General features: G+C 40.1%; 1 protein-coding gene across 1 annotated transcript in view; it reads left to right on the forward strand.

Annotated features, from left to right (window-relative positions):
• Positions 1–17,467, forward strand: part of LIX1 (limb and CNS expressed 1) — a 51,400-nt gene extending 33,933 nt beyond the window's left edge. Inside the window, exons 3-6 of the mRNA XM_032275663.1 lie at positions 1,633–1,773; positions 4,163–4,258; positions 12,497–12,574; positions 14,357–17,467. Coding sequence (XP_032131554.1) covers positions 1,633–1,773; positions 4,163–4,258; positions 12,497–12,574; positions 14,357–14,644 — 603 coding nt within the window. The 3' untranslated portion in view covers positions 14,645–17,467. The remainder of the gene's footprint in view (positions 1–1,632; positions 1,774–4,162; positions 4,259–12,496; positions 12,575–14,356) is intronic.
• Positions 17,468–23,876: the final 6,409 nt, after the last annotated feature.

Raw genomic sequence — 23,876 nt, forward strand, 5'->3', positions numbered from 1 at the left:
GGATCATTATATAGGCACTACTGTTCCAGAAGGTTGAGGAACAATCACAGAGAGCCTGGAACCTGGCTTCAGGGCACTCCAACTAGGTTTGTGGAGATGGGGAGGAGAAGACAGGTCTCCAGAGGACATGACAGCATAAGTCTGGAGTGTTCCCGGGATAGTGCAGAGATGGTAAACCTAGGGCAGATAGGATGGAGGCAGGGATGTTGTGAAAGCAAATGAGAGGAATTTGGCTTTCTTCTCTTGGTGGTACAGAGCCCTTGCTCTGTGAAACTAAAATGAAACGTGATCTTTGGTATATTTCCTTTACTTTCCCATCAGTCATCAACAACTACTGATTCTGAGAATCATGCATTTTAGGTAGTAGGAACCTTGGAGATCAGAGAGTCTCGCTTCCCTATTTGTCCAACGACTCCAGGACCTGGGCCTGGACTTCTCTTCCTGGGACTTGTTTCCCCCTAGGAGTCCAGGATCCTAGACACTTATCCCTGAGTCCACAGGAACCTGTAGGAGAGAGGCCATCAACTCCTGAGCTCTCCAAAAGGTGTGGGGTCCAGGGACAGTCCAGTGCTCATGGGACTTGTCCCTGTATCTGCACTCCCAGGATCCATGCCAAACCAGAACTTGAATAATGGGAGTTGTTAGTTGTTCAGAGACAGGGAGGACAGAAAAGAATCAGGATGCGCTGACCAGATCCATATGAGCCGCAGAAGCCAGTCTAGGAGGATGGAGAGCAATATTATATTTGAGGGGACTGAATTTTTTTTATGAGTCACTAATCATAGGCTGCCTATGCCCCTAACTTCAAGAAGGTTTGAATGGAGTATGTCCCACCAAAACCACATGGACTGAGAGCAAGGGGGAAAGTCTAGTCCTCAAGAAAATCAGGGATCTGTTACTAGAAGGAAGGTGGAGGATAAATGTTGGAAATACAAGAGCAAAAGATATTGACAGCAGCATCCTTGTACTAACCTGGAGATAAAAAGGTCTGGCTGGCCTGTTCTCGTAAATGCTACTATGTGCCAATTATTGTCCGTGCTTTATCTATATTAAACAATTGATCCTAACCTCAACCTTACAATTATTCCCATTTTATAGAGGAGGAAATTGAAGTGCAGAGAGACCAACTGACCTACTCAAGGTCTTGTAGTCAGTAAATGCCAGAGCTGAAACTTGAACCCAAACAGGCTGACTCTAGAATTTGTGTTCTTAATTATTGTGTTACAAGTATTTCCAATTTCCTTGCTTTTCTCCTTTCTTTACATTTTTTTCTCTGAAATAGGTATTTGAGGAAGGCCCGATAATGAATATAAATTATCTAGCACACAATAATAGCCATTATTTATTTATCATTACTCATTAACAGAGTATGCAAAGCCTCTGACATATAGTAGACATTCAATGACTGTAAAATAAGACAATAAGCAATTGAAGATCAACCAAGATATTTGCATGCACTCTAGAGCTGAAAGAAAATCTGCAGGATCTTCAGGGAGATCAGCAATGGATATGAAAAGAATAGATGTGGACAGTAAATGCATAAATAGAAATGTCCAGAGACCCATTGATGCAGGAGTGGAATGGTGAAATGCTAAATCCTTGAATGACCCTTTTTTTCCTTCCCTCCTCAAGTGCTGCTTAAGTAGAGCTGAGGCCAGGCGGGATGCAGCTAAAGTGGCCCTGATCAACTCCCTCTTCAATGAGCTGCCCTCCCGCAGGATCACCAAGGAATTCATTATGGAAAGTGTTCAGGAAGCAGTAGCCTCCACCAGCGTGAGTACCCACCAGGAAGGGGAGGAGGAGGTGGCTGCATTGAGAATTCTAAAGCATTTGAATCAGGAGAGATGCTAACATGAGCAAATTCTTTTTTCTTTTTTTTTTTTTAAGACAGAGTCTCACTCTGTCACCAGGCTGGAGTGCAGTGGTGCGATCTCAGCTCACTGCAACCTCCGCCTCCCAGGTTCAAGCAATTCTCCTGCCTCAGCCTCCCGAGTAGCTGGGACTACAGGCATGTGCCACCACGCCCAGCTAATTTTTGTATTTTAGGTAGAGACGGAGTTTCACCATGTTGACCATGGTGATCTCAATCTCTTGGCCTCATGATCTGCCCACCTCGGCCTCCCAAAGTGATAGGATTACAGGTATGAGCCATCGCACTTGGCCAGCAAATTCTTATTTAAAGAATTCTGTAGATTCAATTTTTACCAATTAAATTGTTAATTTTCAGGAAAAAAGAATACTTACATTGGAAAATCATAAAATTCACACATCTCAATAATATTTTTTAATCTCTCTGGATCACAATTAATCAAGCTTCAAATCAAGGTAGATCATGGATCCACCTCGATATGTTTTAGTGAATGTTTGCTTTTTGAGGAGTGTTGATTCTTTTAGGGCCTGAGAACACATAAAGTGGAAAGCTGCTTTAATCTAGTGAACAACTACCTCTGTTTTCTCCAGACTTGAAAGATCATGAAAATTATCTTAAGTATTTACTGAAAGTGCCAGTTCCCCAGCCATTGTGGGGCCCTACAATCTGCATTTTTAAGGAAATACAGACCGTTTAGATATGGAAAAAACCATATGCTCAATATGTGTTAGCTATTAGAATTACTATGGTTAATATCAATTACCTCTTCGGAGAGCTTTGAAAATTTCTGTAATGAACACAAATGAAAAAGAGCAAAACAACCTGTCTTAAAAATTAGATAGTACTTTTTTTTTTAATATAGCAATACAGAACAGGATATTTGTTCCATGAATGATTTGGAGCTCCCAACTCCCATTTCTTCCAAACTATAAGCCAAGGAAGAAGCCTTGGGTCCCCACCTGTGGCAAGTATCTCCCTGTGTGTGCTCAAGGGCAGGAACCTGGCATTACTAAAGAGATTGGCTTCCTCCGGCTTGCCTTTAGCACAGATAAACCCCACCTGAGATTTCCTTCTCTGTTTCCCCTAACTAGAAAGGCGCTGTCATTCTGGTGCAGCTGCTGATGATGAAGGAAACACTATCAGACTAGATGTGGCCCTTTTCCCCTCATAAATCTTCTTATCGCTAAAGGAGAGATAAGGAAGGAGCAGGGGAAGAAGAGTGATTGACTTAGCTGGGAGATGGCAGGGAGTTCTGCTCTGTATCTGGTCTGAGGATGAAAGGAAGCCTTTATTTTCCAGTCCTGTAAATTTCAAGTGCTTGTGAGGAAGAGAGGTTAGGAAAATGATGCCTGATTTATATAAGTGTGAAATTTATTCAGGAGCAGGGAAGGGCCCTCAGTGTAAAAGTAATTTATCATTTTTTTAATGGAAATTTCTAAGGAAACAGAATATATATATATGGTTTGCATGCTTCTAGATGGATTTCCTCTGGGATATTTAAAAAGCCCACATAAATATTTCAGCAGCAGTGTGTTAATGTTACTGCATTCAAAAGCTATAAATTTGCTGCTATCTGATGCTGGCACTTGTTTGTTCAGTCTCAAAGTCACCATTGCCCACCTTCCCAGGAATCCACATCCATAGCATACGGAAGAGCTGGCCCAAAGGCCATACCAAAGTTGTCTTAGCTTCTCAGCACCACTCCCCACACCCAAACTGAAAGGGAATTTCATTTCTACCCATCACCCACCCACCTCGTTTCCTAAAGATTAAGTGGTACAGGAGTGAAAAATATAAACCATGATCCATGTCTCCAGGCTAAACACCAGCATATTATGAAAAGTTCCTATTAAGAATCACAGCAGTAAAATATGAATGGTCCATACAACTGACAAATTCTTTCCATGTCAATTATATAATCTTGCCTGGTTATCATTGGAATCAGAGCAAAGTCGTGTTTCAAGATTTCAATAACCAATGAAGGCAGCCTCAGAGCTCAGCCATGCAAATATTACCACCACCACCAACAAAACCCTGTGCAATCGTACAGAAATGTCTTCTTTTGGAAAATTATTCTATCAGAGAGTATATAACAGCATTCTAATCAAAAGCCCAATTCAAATTGATTACAAAACCCTCACATCAACTGGAGACTTGGTTGTAGAGTGAACATCTGTTTGGGTTATAACAATAATAGAAGTCTTGCTTTGTGGTCACAGAATTAATTTGTGACCATTCTCAAAGAAGAGTAGGAAAAATCAGTAATTTCTTTTCTCTGCTTTCTTTCCCAAGGGCACTTTAGATGATGCAGACGACCCCAGCACTAGTGTTGGAGCCTATCACTACATGCTGGAGTCAAACATGGGGAAGACCATGCTGGAGTTTCAGGTACCTTGCCTGTATGCCACATGTTTATTTGATTATCCAATCCAGAAGCCTAAGAGAAATGCAGCTCTTATCACTAACATCTCCTGACCCAATAATCTTTTGGTATTAAGTGGTTTTGGTCATTTTAAATTAACCCTCCTGGAATCCAGCATGGTAGCCACATTTCATAGGCCTAAACAAACAAGCAATCAGGCAACAATATTTGCATTTATAAAGGACAGTGAAAGATAAATCTAAGAAATAGGTGAGGTACACCACATTCTTTTGATTCTATAACGTTTCACCTGCCCTTCAGTACAAAGTTCCCCTCAAACCAATTCAAACAGTTTGAAATGTTGGTTGTTACCATCTGCTTCTTAATTTTCAGAAGTTCTATGACTTCTGAAATTTCCTGCAGTGTATATTGAACAATACCCTCCTTGGGTCTGGTTTTCTATTAAACAAGTTCTGCCACCTCCTATCATCAACCAAATAAAAAAAAATTAACAATATGTAACCCTTTTTCATCCACCGCTGACAAATAACAAGAGATTAGGAACAATATTACCTATTATTTCTAAAATATATTGTTAATAACAATAGTAATAACAGCTGACACTTGGATGCTTACTTTGGCCCATGCTTAGTATTTAACACATAGTATCATAGTTTAACACTCATAATAACTGTATGAGGTAGATCCTATCGTTACCCTCATGATATCATTGAAGGGTGGCAGAACTAAGGTTCAGGATCAGGCAGTCTGATCTCTGAACTCACACATCTGACTATTATCTATATTGAGCTGGACAGATAGAAATTTAGTAGTGATTGAGCATGAAATGTGCTTCCCTCTAAAAATCTTAACTCCAGTGCAGTGCAACTGAACATCTATACACATGCAATGCTGGTAGGAATCAGAATGCAATATAACAAAGAGACTTCTCCCCTAGAAATTCTGTTTTCTTAGGTTATATTCCAAGAAGCAATCAGAGGTGTAAGGTTTCGTGGGCAAAAACGTTCCTCACGGTATAATTTACAATGGTGAGCTGAGCCCTTCTGGAGCCACAACTTTTAAATACCTTCTTCGGTGCCTTTCAAACTCCTTTCCTGACCACAATGGTATAACAACTTCTCAGATGGATATGGCCCCCCTGCACATTTTTAAAAAATAAATATTATCTATTAGCCTTCTGTATGAGTGCAGCAAAAATGCATTTTCTTCACCCATCCTAAATCTTGGTCATCCAGTTTTATCCTTAAGCGGCCATGGTTACTGACCTGTGACACCGCCTGTCTTGGTTAGGAAGCAGCAAGGTATCCTTTAAGCCTGTCCTCTGAAGTGAATGGGGCGCATGTCAGTTCAGTGGCTCTGACCCAGGCTCTGCAGCGGGCTGGCCAGTTTAAGCCTAGCTCTGTTCCTTACCTCAAAATCTGTTTCCTCATTTGTGTGTAAATCAGAGAGAATAACACTACCTTCCTCCCAGTGCTATTGTGAGGATTAAATGGGATGATATGGGTAGCATCCAAAAGAGTGCCTGAGGTATGGTGAATGCTCAGTGAAGTAAAAAACCCTTATTATATGTATTTCTGAAGGACTCTTTGCGGCTACTGGATAGATTTCGTTGACAACTTTGTCTAATCTAACTCTATTTGAACCTGCACAAAATGGTTCAGGGACCCTATTCTAGGATAAAAGAGTCAATCTGTAAAAGGTCCCTTTTTTCATAACAATCTAAAATTAAACAGAGGAAAAACTTTTTTTAAACAGAGGTGTCCTTTCAAGAGAAAGCATATAAACTTTAAAAAACATCCATACAGAGACCTATGTGTGAAGCCTGCTCTACCACTTGCCATCTCTGAGCTTGTCCATTCTGAGACTCAGTTTTCTCATCTATAAAATAGAAATAATCATGCCCATTTTGTAGGACTTTTTTTGTGGGACTTAAGTAGTGTGACATTTATAAAGCATCTGGCATAAAGCTTCCCCCAAACAGGAATTTCATTTAATTCCTCTTCCTCCTCCAAATAATATTTTACTTCTTTTATTATGGAATGAACACTGCCTACTCCAGTACATAGTAGCTTGGATGTGATTTAGTGCTATTTTTGGAAAAATTAAGAATGATTTTCAGTGTGATTGGTTTAGTCTGCCAAAGATGGGGGAAGGTGAGATTTAAAAAAAGAAAAATTCTTAAAATTCCTTCCAAGTACTATGAAAGGCTCTACTCAACCCTCTTTTAGTAATACTTTAATTGCTTTGCTATAGGCTATATGTTTTCTGTGTGGTCTGTAGTAAGGTGTTTAAATATGCGAAATAATAATTTGAATCCGACTGTGGACATGCTTCATAAATTCTCCTAAAGGAGTCTGGATACAGGATGGGAACAAAGGAAGAGGAAGATGTGAGGGCAGGGAAAATCCACACTCCCTTCCGCAGGAGGAGGGCCTGTGGTGTGCATCCCTTTTCCTTCCACCAGCCCAAGTTTGCCTGCTGGGACCTGGCACATTCCTTAGTGGCCTGGGTTAAATACATCTGCTTGTGTCTACACATAATGGGAATCGACCACAGACCTGGGCTGTTTCTGCAGCCAACACAGCAATCCAGTACCCCTGGTGGGTAATAGATGTGTGTTTTTATCTAGCTATGGATGACTCTACCATATAAAAACAAGGCTGGTGTCTCCAGACTGCCCTCGGGCTTTCAAGGGGGGCCATCCTGCAGCCAGCACTCAGAGGAAACATGATAGGCCTCTGCTTACCTTCACTTCGTGGGAGGGAAGCTGGAATGCCTGTTTCGAGGTAGCCTTGCCACAGAGAAAACTGCCTGCTATTTGCGGGAGGGTTGGGATCAGCACTAGTCACTGGGTCTTGTCAAGGTCAGATTCTAGGCAGACCTTGACTGAAGCTGGTTAATATATTTATTCTGAAGCCTAATGCAATCCAAAGAAGAGTTGTTTATTTACATCTTTGCTAAATTCTCCAGGTTGCCTTTTAAAACCTCATCCCATAAACAAATTTCCTCTTACTTCCATTCTGTTGGTTGGGGAGATGGTGCCCACCTGTTTTTCAAGTTCTCCATTTACAGTGTTTGTTTTTCTTATTTCTGATGAATCACAGAGCCAAGCCAGTCTCCTAGACAGAGTTCCAAAAAGAAGCAGTGAGCATTTTCTCCCTAGAAGTAGCTGAAAAGCCAAACATTGTTTCTAACAGGAGGCAACACCAGGAAAGGCTGTGAGGACAGAGCCCCCTTGTTGTCGGTTTAAATGAAATGAATGACAAAATAAACCAGGAAAGCTGAAGAGTGAGAGCTGCAACTGAAATTTTCCCAAAGAGGAAAGAAAACACACAGCTTGATTCTTCATTCTGTATTAAATTTAATCTGCTAGCCAGGACCAGCTAGATAATTGGCCCAGCCCAGTGCAAAATGAAAATCCAGGGGCTCTTGTTCAAAAATTACAGGTATTGATCGACTTACCACCTATGCAACTTACGACCATTCGACTTTACGACCACAATCGCTAGCCACGACTGCTCCGCGTCTGGCAGTGCAAACGTTGCCCAGCTGGGCGTACGACAGTGCAGACCAGCTTCCAGCAGCACTACCATCTCCGCGTGCACCATTTCAACTGTACATATAGCCTACTCAACTCACGACCAAATCGTGTTACGACCGGTCCACAGTCCCGACCGTGGTTGTAAGTCGAGCACTAGCTGTACCAAGAATTTCAAGACAGCAGAGCACTAAACCAGGCAGGGGCCCTGTGCAACTGCAGAGACCTCATGCCTGTGAAGCCAGGCTCATCCCTGAGACAGAGCCACAAGAAGGGACCAGATGAGGGTTAGGCAAGTGAGGCATTTGACTTGGGTACAAAATTAAAAGGGATGCTTAAAAACTTCATAATCAGGATAAATAATATTATAATGCAATATTTTTCAAACTCAAAATTCATGTAAAAAATTTATGATAAACAAAATATGAGAATTATAAATAAAAGACTGTGAACATGTGTAATTGGCCCCACTCAATTTAAATCTTACCTCACCTGCCTCACCTCATGAGGCCAACTTCTTGTTTTTCTAGTTGGTCCAGCCAGGCCCCTCAGGTTTCCAGATTACCCCACAAACCAAACACCATAGCCCAAAAGACTTCAGTGAGGAGTACAACAGACCCTCACAGGAAAAGACAACACTAATTTCCTTTTTTTTTTTTTTTTAATTTTATATGTATTCTTTTTTTTTTCTTTTTTTTTTTTTTCTGAGACAGAGTCTTGCTATTTTGCTCAGGCTGGGCTCAAAATCACAATCTTCCTGCCTCAGCCTCCCTAGCAGCTGAGACTACAGGCACATTCCATGGCTCCTGGCTACATGAATTCCTTTAGAGAAACGGAGCTTCTCCAGGTAGAAAGTGAGCCAGCAAACATGAGGCATCAGGAATCACTGGGAAACTAGCAAGCAGAACTCCACAGCAGCCCTCTCCTTGCCACTCTGCCATCATGCAAGGATTTCCGATAGAAACGGTCAGAGGCATGCGAAGATTTCCTGGGGTTGAGCTGAGATCTCAAATAGTTTGGAAAAATTTGAAGATAGTGAATTTGATCTTATGAGGGGAAATAAAGAAGTGAGACAAAAAATATGTGATAATATTTAAATATACTTTATATAATGATGGCAAAAAGAATATCTCTACAGAGGACAAAAACTAGAAGGGGATATAATGTAAGAAGTTGGAAAGGAGGTCATCTTCCCTAGGGAATTTTAAGAGCAACACTGAGGAAGTGGCAGTTGTGTTACCAGAGAGAAAAAAAACCGCTGCTTTGTGATGGGATAAAAGTTTAGACAAACCAGAGGTAGTGAGAAGGATGACCTTCACCCTGGACACAAAAACAGTTCAAGTCTCTTTGGGGACATTTTTGAAAGAGGAAGGTTATCAAGGGGCATGAGAAAGTTTTGGCTCTGTTCACAGTAGAGTTGTGAATTCCAAAGTCTTAGGAGATTTTCAGGGTGGAATGATAGTTGCTTATGGAGTGGAAACAGCAGTTAGTGTAGAGGTAAGAAAGGGAGCCCAGAAGACCCCAGAGGAAGAAGAGTATGTTTCTGAGTCAACAATTCTCGGAGGATGGAACTAAGAGCCCTGTTAACAATAGGCTGTTTCTCAAACTGGGCCACAGGACGTAAGAACAATGCCAAGATAGCTAGCTACTGGAAGCCACAAAATAAATCCAGTATATGTGTCTGGGTTCTCAACTTTACATAAAGATTTAGGGTTGTGGGGGTCAGATGGAGGACTGGAGTGATATTTATTTTCTTTTTTGAGACAGAGCCTCTGTTGCCCAGGTGGGAGTGTAGTGGCATGATGGCAGCTCAGTGCAACCTCTGCCTCCCAAGTTCAAGCAATTCTCCTGCCTCAGCCTCCCAAGAAGCTGGGATGACAGGCACCCACCACCATACCCTGCTAATGTTTTATTTTTAGTAGAAACAGGTTTTCACCATGTCGCCCAGGCTGGTCTCCAACTCCTGACCTCAAGTGATCCACCTGCCTCAGCCTCCCAAGTGCTGGGATTACAGGTGTAAGCCACCGTACCAGGCCAATATTTATAAATAGAATACACAATTTGAATGGATTCTTATAAAACATAAAACCAAAAAATTTTTCTTATTTGCAAATATTGGCCTTCCTGTTACATCAGAGACTGGTTCCCAAATATTAAAAAACAAAACAAAAAAAAAAAAAACAAACCTTCCTTCCTATTCATTTTGATGGCTTCAAAGTATTCAGTGAGTAGGTTTGTCAGTATGGTAGGAAGGGCAGCACAAATTTGCCGTCCTCAGCCACTGGGGGTATTTTGATGGAAAGCCTGAGAAGAACAGCAGTGACAGCCAGACTGGATGAGATTTGGTTTCTAGAACAAAGGACTCCCACTTTTTCAAATTAGCATAGTGATGTAATGAAGTGAAAATCTGAACAAGGGCAGAAAGATGTGGAGGAGAGGGGCCATGAGGGGATGGCATCCCTGGGCACCGGACCCAGGTCCCTGGGCAGACAGGGAGGTCTCCATTTGGGGCCGAATGAGCAGCCCAGCTGGTATTCATATGTGTTTTAATTAGCAGACACAAGTGGTTTTGCTTTTACTGAGGTGTCTGTGGGCTCTCAGAGTGTTTACTGTGCGGTGAACTTAGACAAAATGCCAAGCTGGATCTCTGACAGAAAAGAAGAAAAACTTTTCATTCTAACACCAATTTTAGACATGAGAGAGGTGCTATTTGCTCTTCTAATACTCTGATAGTTTTAAATTTTACCAAATAATTTTAAGATGCCTAAAACCTGACTATGAGTCTCCCGATTTTCATAAGAAAAATATTTCCTGAGCAGGCAGTTGTAAAGACAGCTAATTAAAGTCAGCTTTTTTGTTTTGTTTTAAGAGATAAAATATTATGTTTCCCAGGCTGGTCTCAAACTTTTGGGCTCAATCAATTCTCCTGCCTCAGCCTCCCAAGTTGCTAGGACTATAGGCACACACCACCATGCCCAGCTAAGAGCTTTTTTGAATGGGCAGTAGGAACACCTGCCTGCGTTAAATTTTCATAAAGATTTTTTAAGACATGAAAGTTCCTTGATTGTACAGAGTTATTTTTCAATAATTATGTGGTTGTAGTTATGCTATTAATCCACAATAGATATCTCTCTGACAAAAAAAAAACACACACACACACAAAAAACTGTAAATGAAATGCAAATAACTTCAGTGGAAAACTTCTAATTGTAAGCACATTAGGAAAATGAAAATCTTCAGTATACTTACATACCTTAGCTTGCCCTTGATGTCACAAAAGGCAAGGAAATGATGGTGCTGATAATGTGAATGCTGTCGTCAGGCCTGACCCTTGGATTTGGAACCCATGTGTGAGTTTTAATGTCAATATAACTTTATTGTCTATATTTCAAGGCACTTTTCTTTACTGAATTTATAAATTTACAAGTATTGAACTGTTTCTGTAGTTTGTTCATTATATGTTTTCTATTGCCCAAAGACAAAATTATAATAAATTTAGTTTAATGATCTAGCTCACTTTTACTTGCAATTTTAGAATTGGGTAACACCTCCTTCTGTAAAATAGAGTGTTCTGATGAGCTGAGCAGAGGAAGTTGGCTTTAGGCAGAAAAGGGCTGAAAAAGGTAGAAACGGAGGACAGAAAGTGGATTGGTCATTTCATAGTTACTTCTCTCGTAAAGATTAAAGCAGGGGGGACTTCTTTATTATGCTGGCTAAAAATAGCTTGCTTGGGGATTTGGCAATTATCTGTCTTTTTCTCCTGATTTCTAGGAAGCTCACATAAACAGCTTCATTTCAGCATGGTGATCTAGAACTTCAGCATGAGTGACTCGGTTTTGATTTGGCCTGTTAGGCCTAATGCGGTACCTCTGGCCAAACTAATGGCCTCCTGTCAATGTTATTTAACTATATTTGTATGTTTATTTTTTGGCTTAAATTTTTTAAAGTTAAATTGTTTTCTTTAAAATATAACATAGTCACATGATTCAAAACAGTAAGTTTTACAAAATAATGTCACAAGAAGGTCTCCCTCCTATTCCTGTCCCCCAGGAACTCCTCTGGCATTTCAGAGACAGCTAATGTTACCAGATCCTTTTGTATCTTACTGGAACCCTTCTAGGGATTTACAAGCAAGCATGTGTGTAGGGATCTTCTTAATCAAATAGGAGCATACAGCACACAGGGTTGTGTAACTTGCTTTTAACACATCATAGAATTCGATTTAAACTTATGGAATGTTCTCATCTTTATGATGGCAGAGTGTTCAGTAGTATGGACGTATCACACTTTAGCCATTCCTCTAAAGGTGATCTTTTAAGATATTCTCCAACTCGAGCAATTTTAAAAAATGATACAATGTAAAACCTTGCCTATACACTATTTCTCAGATGTCCTGGTATATTTAAATAATTTCTTGAGTATAGAACTGTTCCGTGTAGTATTTTTAATGCTGAAAGACATTTGTCAAGTATTTAGTCATTTCATTACACAAGTAATGTAATATAATGCTGTGGATATAGCAAAGGAGGGAGGGAAAATGTTTCAGAAGCCTAGGAACTCTGGGATTGGGAAATTTCCAAAGTGTTGTGACAATATTGTGCATTCTGTTAACTGATCTATTTGGGAATTAGAGTTATGCCCTGCTCAGCTCTCACCAACGCACATTTCTGCTTTGGAACCAATGATAGGTGTTTGGGTTTTGTAGGAGCTGATGACCATTTTTCAACTATTGCACTGGAATGGAAGCCTAAAAGCCCTTCGTGAAACAAAGTGTTCCCGACAGGTAAGATTTTCCAATCAAGTCTAGGTTAGTGTTATGTGAACTCAGTAGGCAGCTCATCATTTTCCTAAGAGATTTTCTTTATTCTAATTTTTCCAAATATAAATTTGGTACCTTATTTATTAAAAGCAGAGAACACATGAAGAAGTATATAAAACAGTCTCATTGAGTCAGGGACTGACCAAATATATACATTAAAAGAACATTGGCTGGGCACAGAACTGATTTAGGTACCTGTACTCAATGCAAATCAAAAGGATCATAAAGGCAGATGGCTTCTGAAGCAAATGCTGGACCTACTCCATACACCTCCCCTGCCTCCTTGGAACATGTGCCCTCATGCACCTTCTGATGCAGAAACTTGAAAATGCACTGCTTCCGAAACCTCCTCATTAGAGGTTGGTGGTAGAAGAGTATTTCCCACTCCTGCCAAAGTCCCCTGTAAACAACAGAAACAATTATAAAGGTTGGCAAGCCAGCATTTAATTACTCCCATTTTTTTGGTTTAGAAGTTTCTCCTTTATTTTTCAGAGACAGGGCCTCCTGATTTCTTTGTTATTTATGAGGAGTACCCCTTCTGCCTTTTTTAACAGCTAATGTAAACCCTCTCCTGGGTATTTAATGGTTTTTCACCTGTTGTTCTCCAAGATTTATTCTTCCTCTACCCACCATTAGAATATGTGTCAGAATGTTGTTTATTTCTGAAAATTTCCTACTAGGAATTTGTATGAGGAAGAAAGCCTCTAGGAGTCAGCAAGGTAAAGGTGGATGTAAGGAGCTTTCCATGCATTGCAGCCCCCCGGAGTTTTTAGTTGTTCTTTGCTTAGAAAGTCTAGGTTTCACTTGCCAAAGATGGAAAAGAAATGAGTAGCTGACAATGGCTTTGTTTTGTTTGTTTGTTTGTTTGTTTTTTCCTTTTCCTTTGATTTTACAAAAGGCCTTTGAAATATGCTGGTTGGGTTACAAACACTTTTCCATGATTGTTTTTAATTTGTTAAACTCATAAATGCATACCATATGCTCTTGAAAATAAAAATAAGTAATGCCTTCACTCCACATGATCAACTCTGCATATGACGTTATTATGTATTGATGAATTTTTCACACAAGAATTGACAGGCAGTAACTAATTTTTAAATTGTTTGCAAAAGTAAAAGACAATGTACCATGCTGGTATCATTACGATATCAATAATGGAGATGTCTACCTTCCATTGTACACTCCTAAACTCCCTTCTGTAGTTACTGCGAGGATTTGGACCGTCTTTCTTGTGCTAACAGCACAGTTGATTCTCCTGGTTTCTAAGTCTTGCCCTAAACTAAGAGCTTCCTGCTTTCTTCAGTGGATTTGACCAAACCCCATGCTGCCCAAGTCCCTCTGTAGGGCTATCTCCCTCTCTCTATCTTGCCAAAGGAAATAATGCTGAGCAGCAGGGTTCAATGAATAAATGAGGCCATATTCATACCAATTGTTGTAGGAATGTATTTTCAGTGAATGGCTTGTTTTTCTAGAGATGGCAGAGCTGTGTTTTGTGAACATTATTGAGTCATTCCTGGTGGTGTATTTGGACTCAAACTGGAGTGGTGTGCTTTGTTTGCTAGGCTAACTTAGCCCTTCATTCCCTTTACAGAAGTAAACCAGTGGGTTTTGGTTTCAGTTTTTGAAAATGAGAGAGGCTGGGTTGTTGATAAAACCCTAATGGATGTGGGGAACAGGGGGGAGGCATGTGGACAGGTGCCGTGTTGCTCTTTACTGACACCCTGGACCTTGTTTCTTGGCCCCCAGGAAGTCATCTCCTACTATTCTCAGTATTCTCTAGATGAAAAGATGCGCAGCCACATGGCCCTGGACTGGATCATGAAGGAGCGGGAGGCGCCAGGAATTGTCTCTCAAGAGCTACGAACGGCCCTCAGGCAGTTGGAGGAAGCCAGGAAAGCAGGACAAGAACTACGGTTTTACAAAGAAAAGAAAGAAATCCTGAGCTTAGCCCTGACTCAGATCTGCAGTGACCCTGACACTTCCTCACCCAGTGATGATCAGCTGGGTCTCACGGCCCTATGCAGCTATCACTAGCAAGGCCAGGCCCCAGATGCCCCCAGTGATGGCAGAGGCCAGACTCTAGCATTAGGAATCTCAGTGAAGAGGTCCTCAGAGGCTCTAGCATCTTTAGCTACTACCTGAAGGCTGTCCTAACCCTCTCCACACAATGCATTTACAGAGCATGAGAGTTGCAGGACCCTTACAAGACCTAACAAGCCACCCGATGCATTTGTTTCCATCACACTCAGTAGTTCCAGCTCAGGATGAAAGGATAGACACAGAATTGTCTGAAAAACATTTTCCAGGCCTAGCTCCAACCTAAAGCCTGACTGACATGTGCCTTGCTAGACCACATAGGTTGTTTCAAAGATTAGGTCCAAGATAGCATTGCCCAAAAGAACAGCACCCAGAACTAGGTGAAGTAGCATGACAGCAGTTTTAAAAAAAATACTTAGGATTAAATAAATAATACAGATTGTTTTTAAAAATGTGCAAGGATCAGAGTCTTTTTCTAAGCTTTGTAAGCCAAGAAATAGTTTATGTCCTACCAGATACACTCCAAAGCTCCAGCGGAAATTCTATCTAGACATCCCACCCAAAGATCCTGAAATAGTAATAGTATGAAAATACTAAATAAAATTAATGTTTAAAATGTTTTGTAATAATAATTTTTTAAAACCCATACTCTTCCATATTTGGGGATAAATATCACCTAGAAAAGTAGCTTCACTCTTCTTCCTCAAGAATTAATATCCAATTTTTATGAGTCTTGCAATCAATTATGTTCATTTTCAATTTGCAAATAGATAACCTAAACTAATTTGTTCTTATTTCTGCCACTGCAAACATAGCTACAGGGAGCAAACTTAATGGCATTTTAAAGATTAAAACATTTTGAAAAATTATTAGCATGTAACAAAGAATGCTTGCATTTGATTGGTTTCACTAGCATTTGAAAGAGGGAATCTTTAGCTTTCAAATGTATTATTATTAAGTTTAAGTAATTGGAATCTTCTCTAAAGAAGGGATGACATTGCTGTCTCTATTTGACTCATCTATATGGGTTAATCAACTGATTAGAAAATCAAAAGCCAATAAAAACTTTTTTTTTCTTTTTTGTAGTAGAGATGGGATTTCATCATGTTGCCCAGGCTGGTCTCAAACTCCTGAGCTTAAGCCATCTGCCTGCCTCTCCCTCCCAAAGTGCTGAGATTACAGGTGTGAGCAACCATTTTGTGGCCTAAAATAATTTTTAGATAGTTACTGGTCACTCAAATTTAAAAACATCCACAATGTCAATTTTAAATGCTCATAGGTATTTCCATATCTATACCATGAAAAGGATTATTCTGGATTTTATCCAGTAGTTCAAATTAAAGAAAATGTTTTTCTCAACTTAAAATAATTTCTTTTTCTTTTGTTTATGCAAGTGCACAATACCTTCACTGAAAGGAAAACCATTATAATTAAAGTTTACAAAATATAATATTTTAACCTCATATCTAGTAAGTATGGACAAAGGTAACTATCACTCCTTAAATCCACATAAAAACTACTGTAAGTGTTCATGTATTTTGGAATTAGAATTGATAATAAAAGGTCATCATGTATCACATATCTCATACCAGGAGAAAATTTAGCTATGTGATTGTCCCACTTTAATATCTTTTAAAGGTAACAGTAATTTTCAACACATTTTATTTTAAAATATTATTTTAACAAAAGTTATGTTTCTCTCCACAATGAGGCTAAATGTCACCTAGAAAAGAATTTTATTCCCTTATATTCCTGAAAAAGAATCAGCATGAACATTTTTATGTTGAATAAATTTTCTATTTAAAGTTAATTTTTTTCAAAAAGCCATTACTCTTTACATTGTCATTTCCAAAAAGCCACAGTTTTCCATGTTGGATGTGATTAAAGTTAGGCACACCTTTACTGCATTTGCAGCCTTTGACAATTATCTCCTCAAACTGACACCATGTTAATTAGATGCAGGGACAGGGATCAGATGGGACAATATCAAATTTACTTTCTGTCCTACAAGTTACAAACTACACCCATCCTGTAAATTGAATATAGTGGTTCTCCCTTGGCCATTGTCAGTTTTTCCTGACTGGTCGAAACTGCCCATTCTTCCTAGAATGGTATGAAAACTTCAGCAAAAGAAGAGAAGCTTTGCTAGTCCCTTTAATGCTCAATTGATAGTAAATGAATTTCAGCTGAGACACAAGGACTGCCAGTATATCATATAAACATCTTTATAGCCTAGAGAAAAGAGGGTTGAAGAGCAAAGCAGATTTTTTTTCCTTTTCTATATCTTGTGCAGAACAACACACTGTGATTAAGGGGACTAGAGTGGAAGCTTCCCTGTCTAAACACATGAAGCTCTGGGTCCTAGCCTTTTTGGTTATAAACCATTTGAGACTCTGATAAAAGCTGTGGATCATCTCCCAGGAAAATAGAACAAAACATATACATTCAAATTACACAATTCCAGAGTATATGAGAGTATCTGTGCCCCCACCCCCAACCCAACAAAGTCCATGGATTGCCCTAGGGGTCCTTAGATTCTTGTTTAGAACTGGTGATTTTGAACACAACATACAGAGTCAAAGTTTACATCAGGGATCCAACATAACTCGGACATAGCCCAGGTAGCCTGTTTCTAACACAACTGTCATAATCCTAAATCCAAAATTGCACTGTATTTGACAAGAGATAGTGTAATGTCCACAAAATCCAAATTTACCATATTATTGTTTTTAAAAAGGCAGTTTAAAGCAAACTAGTCACTGAACTTGGGTGAATAGGTCAGAAACTACAGATTTAATGAAGTACCTCTAATGTTCAGAATTTGGTCATCTATTTGTTCAAAAGCTATAGTTCACTCCTATTTTTGCTATTAAATTTACCTATTTCTAGAAAAGTAAAATAATTAAACCATAGATATTCCTGAAATGCTGTCCCTTTATCAACAATGAATCTGATCAGCTAAGTGTCAGGAAAAAGAGAATCAAAAGCATAAAGGTTTAACATTTTTCTGTTTCTTTAGAGAAAGTCTTTAAAGCCAGAAGTATTGTCGTAGTTAACTTTCTCTCTATCTGAGATGCCTTAGAGAATTCTGAGTTTTATCATGCCATGCCTTTCTTTTTATCCAAAGGACAAAAGGAGCCGAACTAAGAATAGTTTTATACCACATTCAAAGGTAAACATTAGTTCAGATACTCTTATATATTGTTGATTTTTTGTTTGTTTGTTTTGCCTTACGGAAATGTAAACATCAAGATTTCTTCTATAGTGTCCATCCTAAAAGGCTAACATTAAGACTGTTTTTAGCCAAAGCTCTAGGAAAATATCCTTCTCCTTATAACAGTGGTTCTCAATTTTGGCTGCACATTAGAAATACCTAAGGAACTCTGAAAATCCTAAATGTCCAGATTGTACCCAAACCAATTCTCTCAGACTCTGGGAGTGGAGCACAGTCATCAGTATGTTCTAAAGCTCCCCAGGCAGTTCTAACTTGCAGAAGGTTAATAACCACTGCTCTCTCCCGAAGTACTGGCTCAGAGGTCTATGCCTAACCAGTGGGAACTTTTACTCCACTTGACCTTGGCCTCAAACTCAAATGTAGAGCTCTTCCGAGCTAGGTAGGAGCCAATTTTTTTTGCTTGGATAAGAGGTCTCTCCTGAAACTCAGGACTAAAGAGGGCAAGTACACACACATGTGCATACATGCACAAACACCCCTCATTTGAGCAGGAGAGCCAGATTCTGCCCCAGGGTCCAGGCTCTCTTTCTCAAATACAGTAGATAACTATCTGCACCAGAATCATATATGGTACTTGTTTAAAAATACAACTACCCACCCTGCATCTTAGACATGGCAACCAAATTCCAGGAGAGGGTCTGGATTATGTACCACTTTACCAGGTGTTTCTGATTACACTTCAGCTTGAGATCTTCTGGGTTAAAGCTACCTAACACATCCTTTACTGGGCAGCAGAGCCCTGGCTTCTGTAGCGAGAGTGCAGAAAGGAACAAAGGAATGTGTGAAAGGTTGCCTCTCACCCCTCCTGGAAGCTAGAGAGAAGAAGGGGCAAAGGGATGTGTTGCATTTACCTCCCAAATGAGCAGCACCCACACTTTGATCACTTTGGCCCCAACATTTGGTATTACTTTTAATCTCTTTCCTAGAAACCGTAAAAATATCTATCAGCTCATGGTTAAAGTCACTTTTTAAAATCTAACTAAGTCCCAGCAAACACTTTCCTCCCTGGAGCAAAGTAGGTGGTGAGAAAGGCGAGCAGAAGTTTCTTTTGAGAGCTATTGATTCTCTAGCGTTGTTAGTTCCCAAACAAAATTCCCAAATTGCCACCTACTTATAGGCAGTTCCCGATTTTAACCCCAACTGTGCTCCACAAGTCCATTTGTAAGCCCGTTTGTTCAACTGTGAGGATAATACATTTTCTATAGGCTCAAGGTCATAAATGGTGGTAAGTTTCCCAGACCAGCCTATACAGGCCGTAGGGTGCCTAAAACATTGACCTATGGGACACAATGCAGCTCTGGGTTGTGACTGGGCATAGGAAGGTAGCACAAGGAGCAGCTGGGGGTCTAGGGCATCATACGAAAACGCCTCCCTGGAGTGTATTTCTCAGTTTCAGACTGGTTCTCCAGACACCCCCTTTATTTTTCCTTTGTCCCCTCATAGATTAGCTTGCCAACCCCCACCCACTCCCATGACCTATTGCCTCTTCTAATCATGGCTTTTTCTACTTTTTGACTTGCTAAGGAAGAGATGATTTTTTTTCCTGCCTTTCCTACAAAACTTTTGAAAGTGTCTGAGTTAGTACCACTAGAAACAGGAACATTCGGGTAACCTGAAAATGGCAGTCACTAAGCATCTTCTCAGAGTCTATTTTTTACCAGGGCCTGTGAGGAAAGACAGGAGCACATAAGGCAAAACTGTGAGAGACAGGATAGCCATGGAGTATGACCCAGTCACCCAGACCTCTAGGGTTCCTGCTTCTCTGGTGTTGGCTTCACATGATGTTGCCCCGTTCTGATTGCAGCTAGCTACCCCATAGGCCAGCCAGTGATTGTGGGTAATCTGGCTTAAAACCACAAACTGGACCCATCTGTCTGTCCTCTCAGGGATGTGAACTAAAAAACAGGGAAGAAATTGGCCAGTTGGAGTTGGAGGCTAAAGTGAGAAGAGTCTGCCCACAAGAGCTGTGGCTGCAGGTGGAAGGGATGAAGAAGCAGGAGCCATGAGTCAGCAAAGGAAGCTGATGAGTAGAAAGGGGAGAAGTTGCTTGGTGTAGAGAGCAGTTGCAGAGAGAGGCAGACTCAGGAGATGATGAGTCCCAGGAGGGCATGATGATGATGAGGAACTGCTGGCCTGTGTGCCCTGCAATAACCTTTCCTTGGCTGCAAGGATCATATACCTCGAAACCAAAGAAATCCCACTGTATTAGTCCATTTTCACACTGCTGATAAAGATATACCTGAAACTGGATAATTACAAAAGAAAGAGGTTTAATGGACTTACAGTTCCGTGTGGCTGGGGAGGCCTCACAGTCATGGCAGAAGGCAAGGAGGAACAAGTCACATCTTACATAAATGGCAGCAAGAAAAGAGAATGCTTGTGCAGAGAAACTGCCATTTTTAAAACCATCAGATCTCGTGAGACTTATTCACTATCACGAGAACAGCAGGGGAAAGACCCACTCCCAGGATTCAATTATCTCCCACAGGGCCCCTCCCACAACGCATGGGAATTATGGGAGCTACGAGATGAGAATTGGGTGGGGAAACAGAGCCAAACCATATCACCCACCTTACTCATTTCAGAGCAAAGCCACACTGTATTATTCTGGTCTTTTCAAGTAAGAAAAGACCAGAAAGCTGACACAAGGAAGACGTTCAAGCGACAGAAATGCTGCTAAGAAAACAAGGTTTAAGACTGGTGCAGGGTTAACTTTCTCCCCACCCACTGCCCCTCATTTCAATGTTAGGTCTCATGCTGTCAGGAGTTCTCCCCAACTCTGAAATAAACATATGTATTATGTGCGAACCATACTGTTCTTGCTCCATACATAGAAATTCTTGTGTTCTCACATTCCACAGGAGGTCTGACTACACGGGGAAAATAGAATTCTATTTTTACAGAGATAGAATTCATAACCTCAACTATTTGTTGTTTTCTTCAAAAATTAATCACCTAGGAAAATTAATAACATATTATGACCATACTCAAAAGTGCTGTCTTTGCCAAAGACATTCCTGTCACTAACTCCCTCGAGAATGGCCCCCTGAGTCTGCATGAGCAAAAAAAAAGCAGTCTCTCGTAGGCAGAAAGACCTCAGCATCCTGAACAGACCAGTTCATCTCAACCATCAGGCCCAACACTTAGCAGGTGTTCAGTGTTGAGTGGAAATCTGTCATAAATGTCTTGATACCTTCCTTCTTCTCTTCTTGAGGAAGAACCGTATCTGGCTCTAGTCTGCTGGTTTATTTCAGGACTCACTTGGTTGCAAGATAGAAGCCCAAATCGACCTGCTAGGCAAATAGAGAGACTACTGGTTCATGATACAAAATAGTCCCAGGAGATTTTCTGCTCCAAGTATACCTGGATCAAGGCACAGAAATCAGGACTTAGTTTCGTTATGTGGATATACACACATGTACATATCCATGGGTCTCATCGCTCAGGTCTTAAATCTGCTTCCTTTTATATTGGCTCAATTTTTAAGCAGGCTCTCTCTTTGTAGCAGCAGGTGGAAGCCAGTAGCTTCATGCTTATATCATAGCAGAATGAGAAATTCTCCTACCAACAGTTGAAATCCAAGTACCAGAACTGAATGCCATCATGGTGTTTCAGTCATGTGTCCACCCTGAATCAATGACTGTGGCCAGGCTCAAGTGACTTGTCTGTGCCCTGGAAATAGTGGTCAAGTCAGCCTACCTGAACAACTTAGACCTGGTTAAGGAGTAGTCACCCAAGAAAAATAGGGGTTCAATTGCCAGGGAAAGATGTGGCCATTTCCAAGACATTAAAAGGTATTTTCTTCCCAAGAGCCTTCAAAGAGAGAATGAACAACAGAAGAAATACAGCTTCTCCAATGAGAAGCTGGGACAGAGGCTTCTGGGTAGACAAAAACAACAGATGTATACTGTGAATACATTGTACCATTTCCAAGACTCTAATCCATCCTCAAAAGACACACTTTGTCACCACTAAGGTGTTCAAAAGCACTTTCTGTCCAGAGAGCATCCAAAAATGCTTCCAGACTAATCACACACTGAAATAAGCATACGGGTTCCCTGAGGACTCTCCTGAAGGGGATAGTGCTCATTTGTATATAAGAGTTCTGTTGTGCACAGAAACCTAATCACTCGCATTACTCTGCAGTCACACTTCATATATCTTCAGTGCTGATGAACTGTTGTTATGCAAGTGAGTTAGGAAATTTCCTCTGGTCTATTTCTAGTGGGCCCTGGCTTTCATTATCAGTGGCTGCTAATACCTTAATGGAAAAGAAAACAGTTGATCCCAACAAGTAAAATCAGTTGTAGTGAAACTGGACAGTTCAATAGCCTGGAGAGTTTGTTAATCCCCTCTTGTTACTAAGCAACTTGCAAACCTTAACCATGGCTGTACTCTGACCCATGACGCAGGGAGCCATAAAATGATTTGGGGAATGATTTATTCTGAGACAATCCACTGTGTCTCTCTCAGATATTTCCATATTTTCCTGTAGTGATTTTGTAGATGATGTCTCAAATTTAATAGGGAGTACTTGGTGCAATCATGCTTTCACATGGAAATTTTGAAAATGCAAGTAACTCTGTGAAGTTCCAGATTGCCAGGTAAGTTAAAAAGTCAACCTAAAGCTATAATTAACTGAAACTAAAAAGTGGGAGATATTTTACCTTTTCAGTTAATTTCTTCTCTCAAATGACCTGGGAGTTTTATTCATTTGCTTATTTATTTATTGTGGCTATTTGGATTAAAACAGAATTTTTTTTTATCACAAGGCCACCAAAGCAAATAAATCAAAAAAGTAGGGGAAAGAATTTTAATTCTGTTAAAATCCAAAACACATTTGCTTCTGATGACTCACATAAATATATTTATTAGTGGTTTTAGTAAAATAGATAATTTAAATTAAGACAACTTTCCTTCATCCTGTCTTTCATCTAGAGCATGCTTATTAGCAACATGTTTTGCAACCTTTTTCTTTTTGTTCACAGAAATCCAAGGACATTGTCTCCTTGCCCTGTTCACCTATTGTCTGTGCCAGAGAGGCTTGGCTCTCACTCCACTGAAAAGAGGCTTCAACAGGCTGCATCTCAACACATGGGCAACTTTGTCCCAGGCATTCCAAGTATCACACACATTGACAGTAGCATTCACAGGGTCTAAAATGGCCTAAGAAGCAAGAAAATTAAAAACCAAAACTGTCAATTTCTAAAATATGTTTCTCTCTATATATAAATATATATATGAAATAATTCGGGCTGTGTCTGCACCCAAAATCTCATCTTGAATTGTAATAATCCCCACATATCAAAGATGGGACCAAATGGAGATAATTGAATCACAGGGGTGCTTTCCCCATACCATTCTTGTGATACTGAGTAAGTTCTCATGAGATCTGATGGTTTTATAAGGGGCTTCCCACTTTATTCAGCTCTCATTTGTCCTTCCTGCAACCATGTGAAGAAGGATGTGTTTGCTTACCCTTCTGCCATGATTGTAAGTTTCCTGAGGCCTCCCAAGCCCTGCGGAACTGTGAGGCAATTAACCCTCTTTTCTTTATAAATTACCCAGTCTTGGACAGTTATTTATAGCAGACTGAACTAATACAATATATATGTATGTGTATGTATGTATGTATGCATATAGTTACATGGTTAGAAGAAGTGCATGCCAGAGTTCAAAGAAGGAACTTAGTTAAGGAAAGGAGTCTCTGGGAAGAAGAGAGCAAGTCCATGGAGGGCTAATCCTACCTATCATGAAACAGACGTTGCTGATTCTGCTCCTCTAACTCTCCTCATTTTTCCTTTTAACATGAGCCATTTCTTCCCAAATTCAACCTTCAATTTCCTTCTCATGTTGTTGTCTATTTACACATTCTGTTTATTCTATTCAAATTACTCTTTATTCACATTTGAGAATTAGAGCTTTGGGAAAGTAATCAAAGGAAATTGACTTTGTGGTAATTAAGGTCTCCTCATTTACAGGTACTCCTAATAA

Source organism: Sapajus apella, unplaced genomic scaffold (assembly GCF_009761245.1).
Source record: "Sapajus apella isolate SASKATOON/1434 unplaced genomic scaffold, GSC_monkey_1.0 scaffold1, whole genome shotgun sequence".
In the NCBI taxonomy this organism is placed as follows: Eukaryota; Metazoa; Chordata; class Mammalia; order Primates; family Cebidae; genus Sapajus; species Sapajus apella.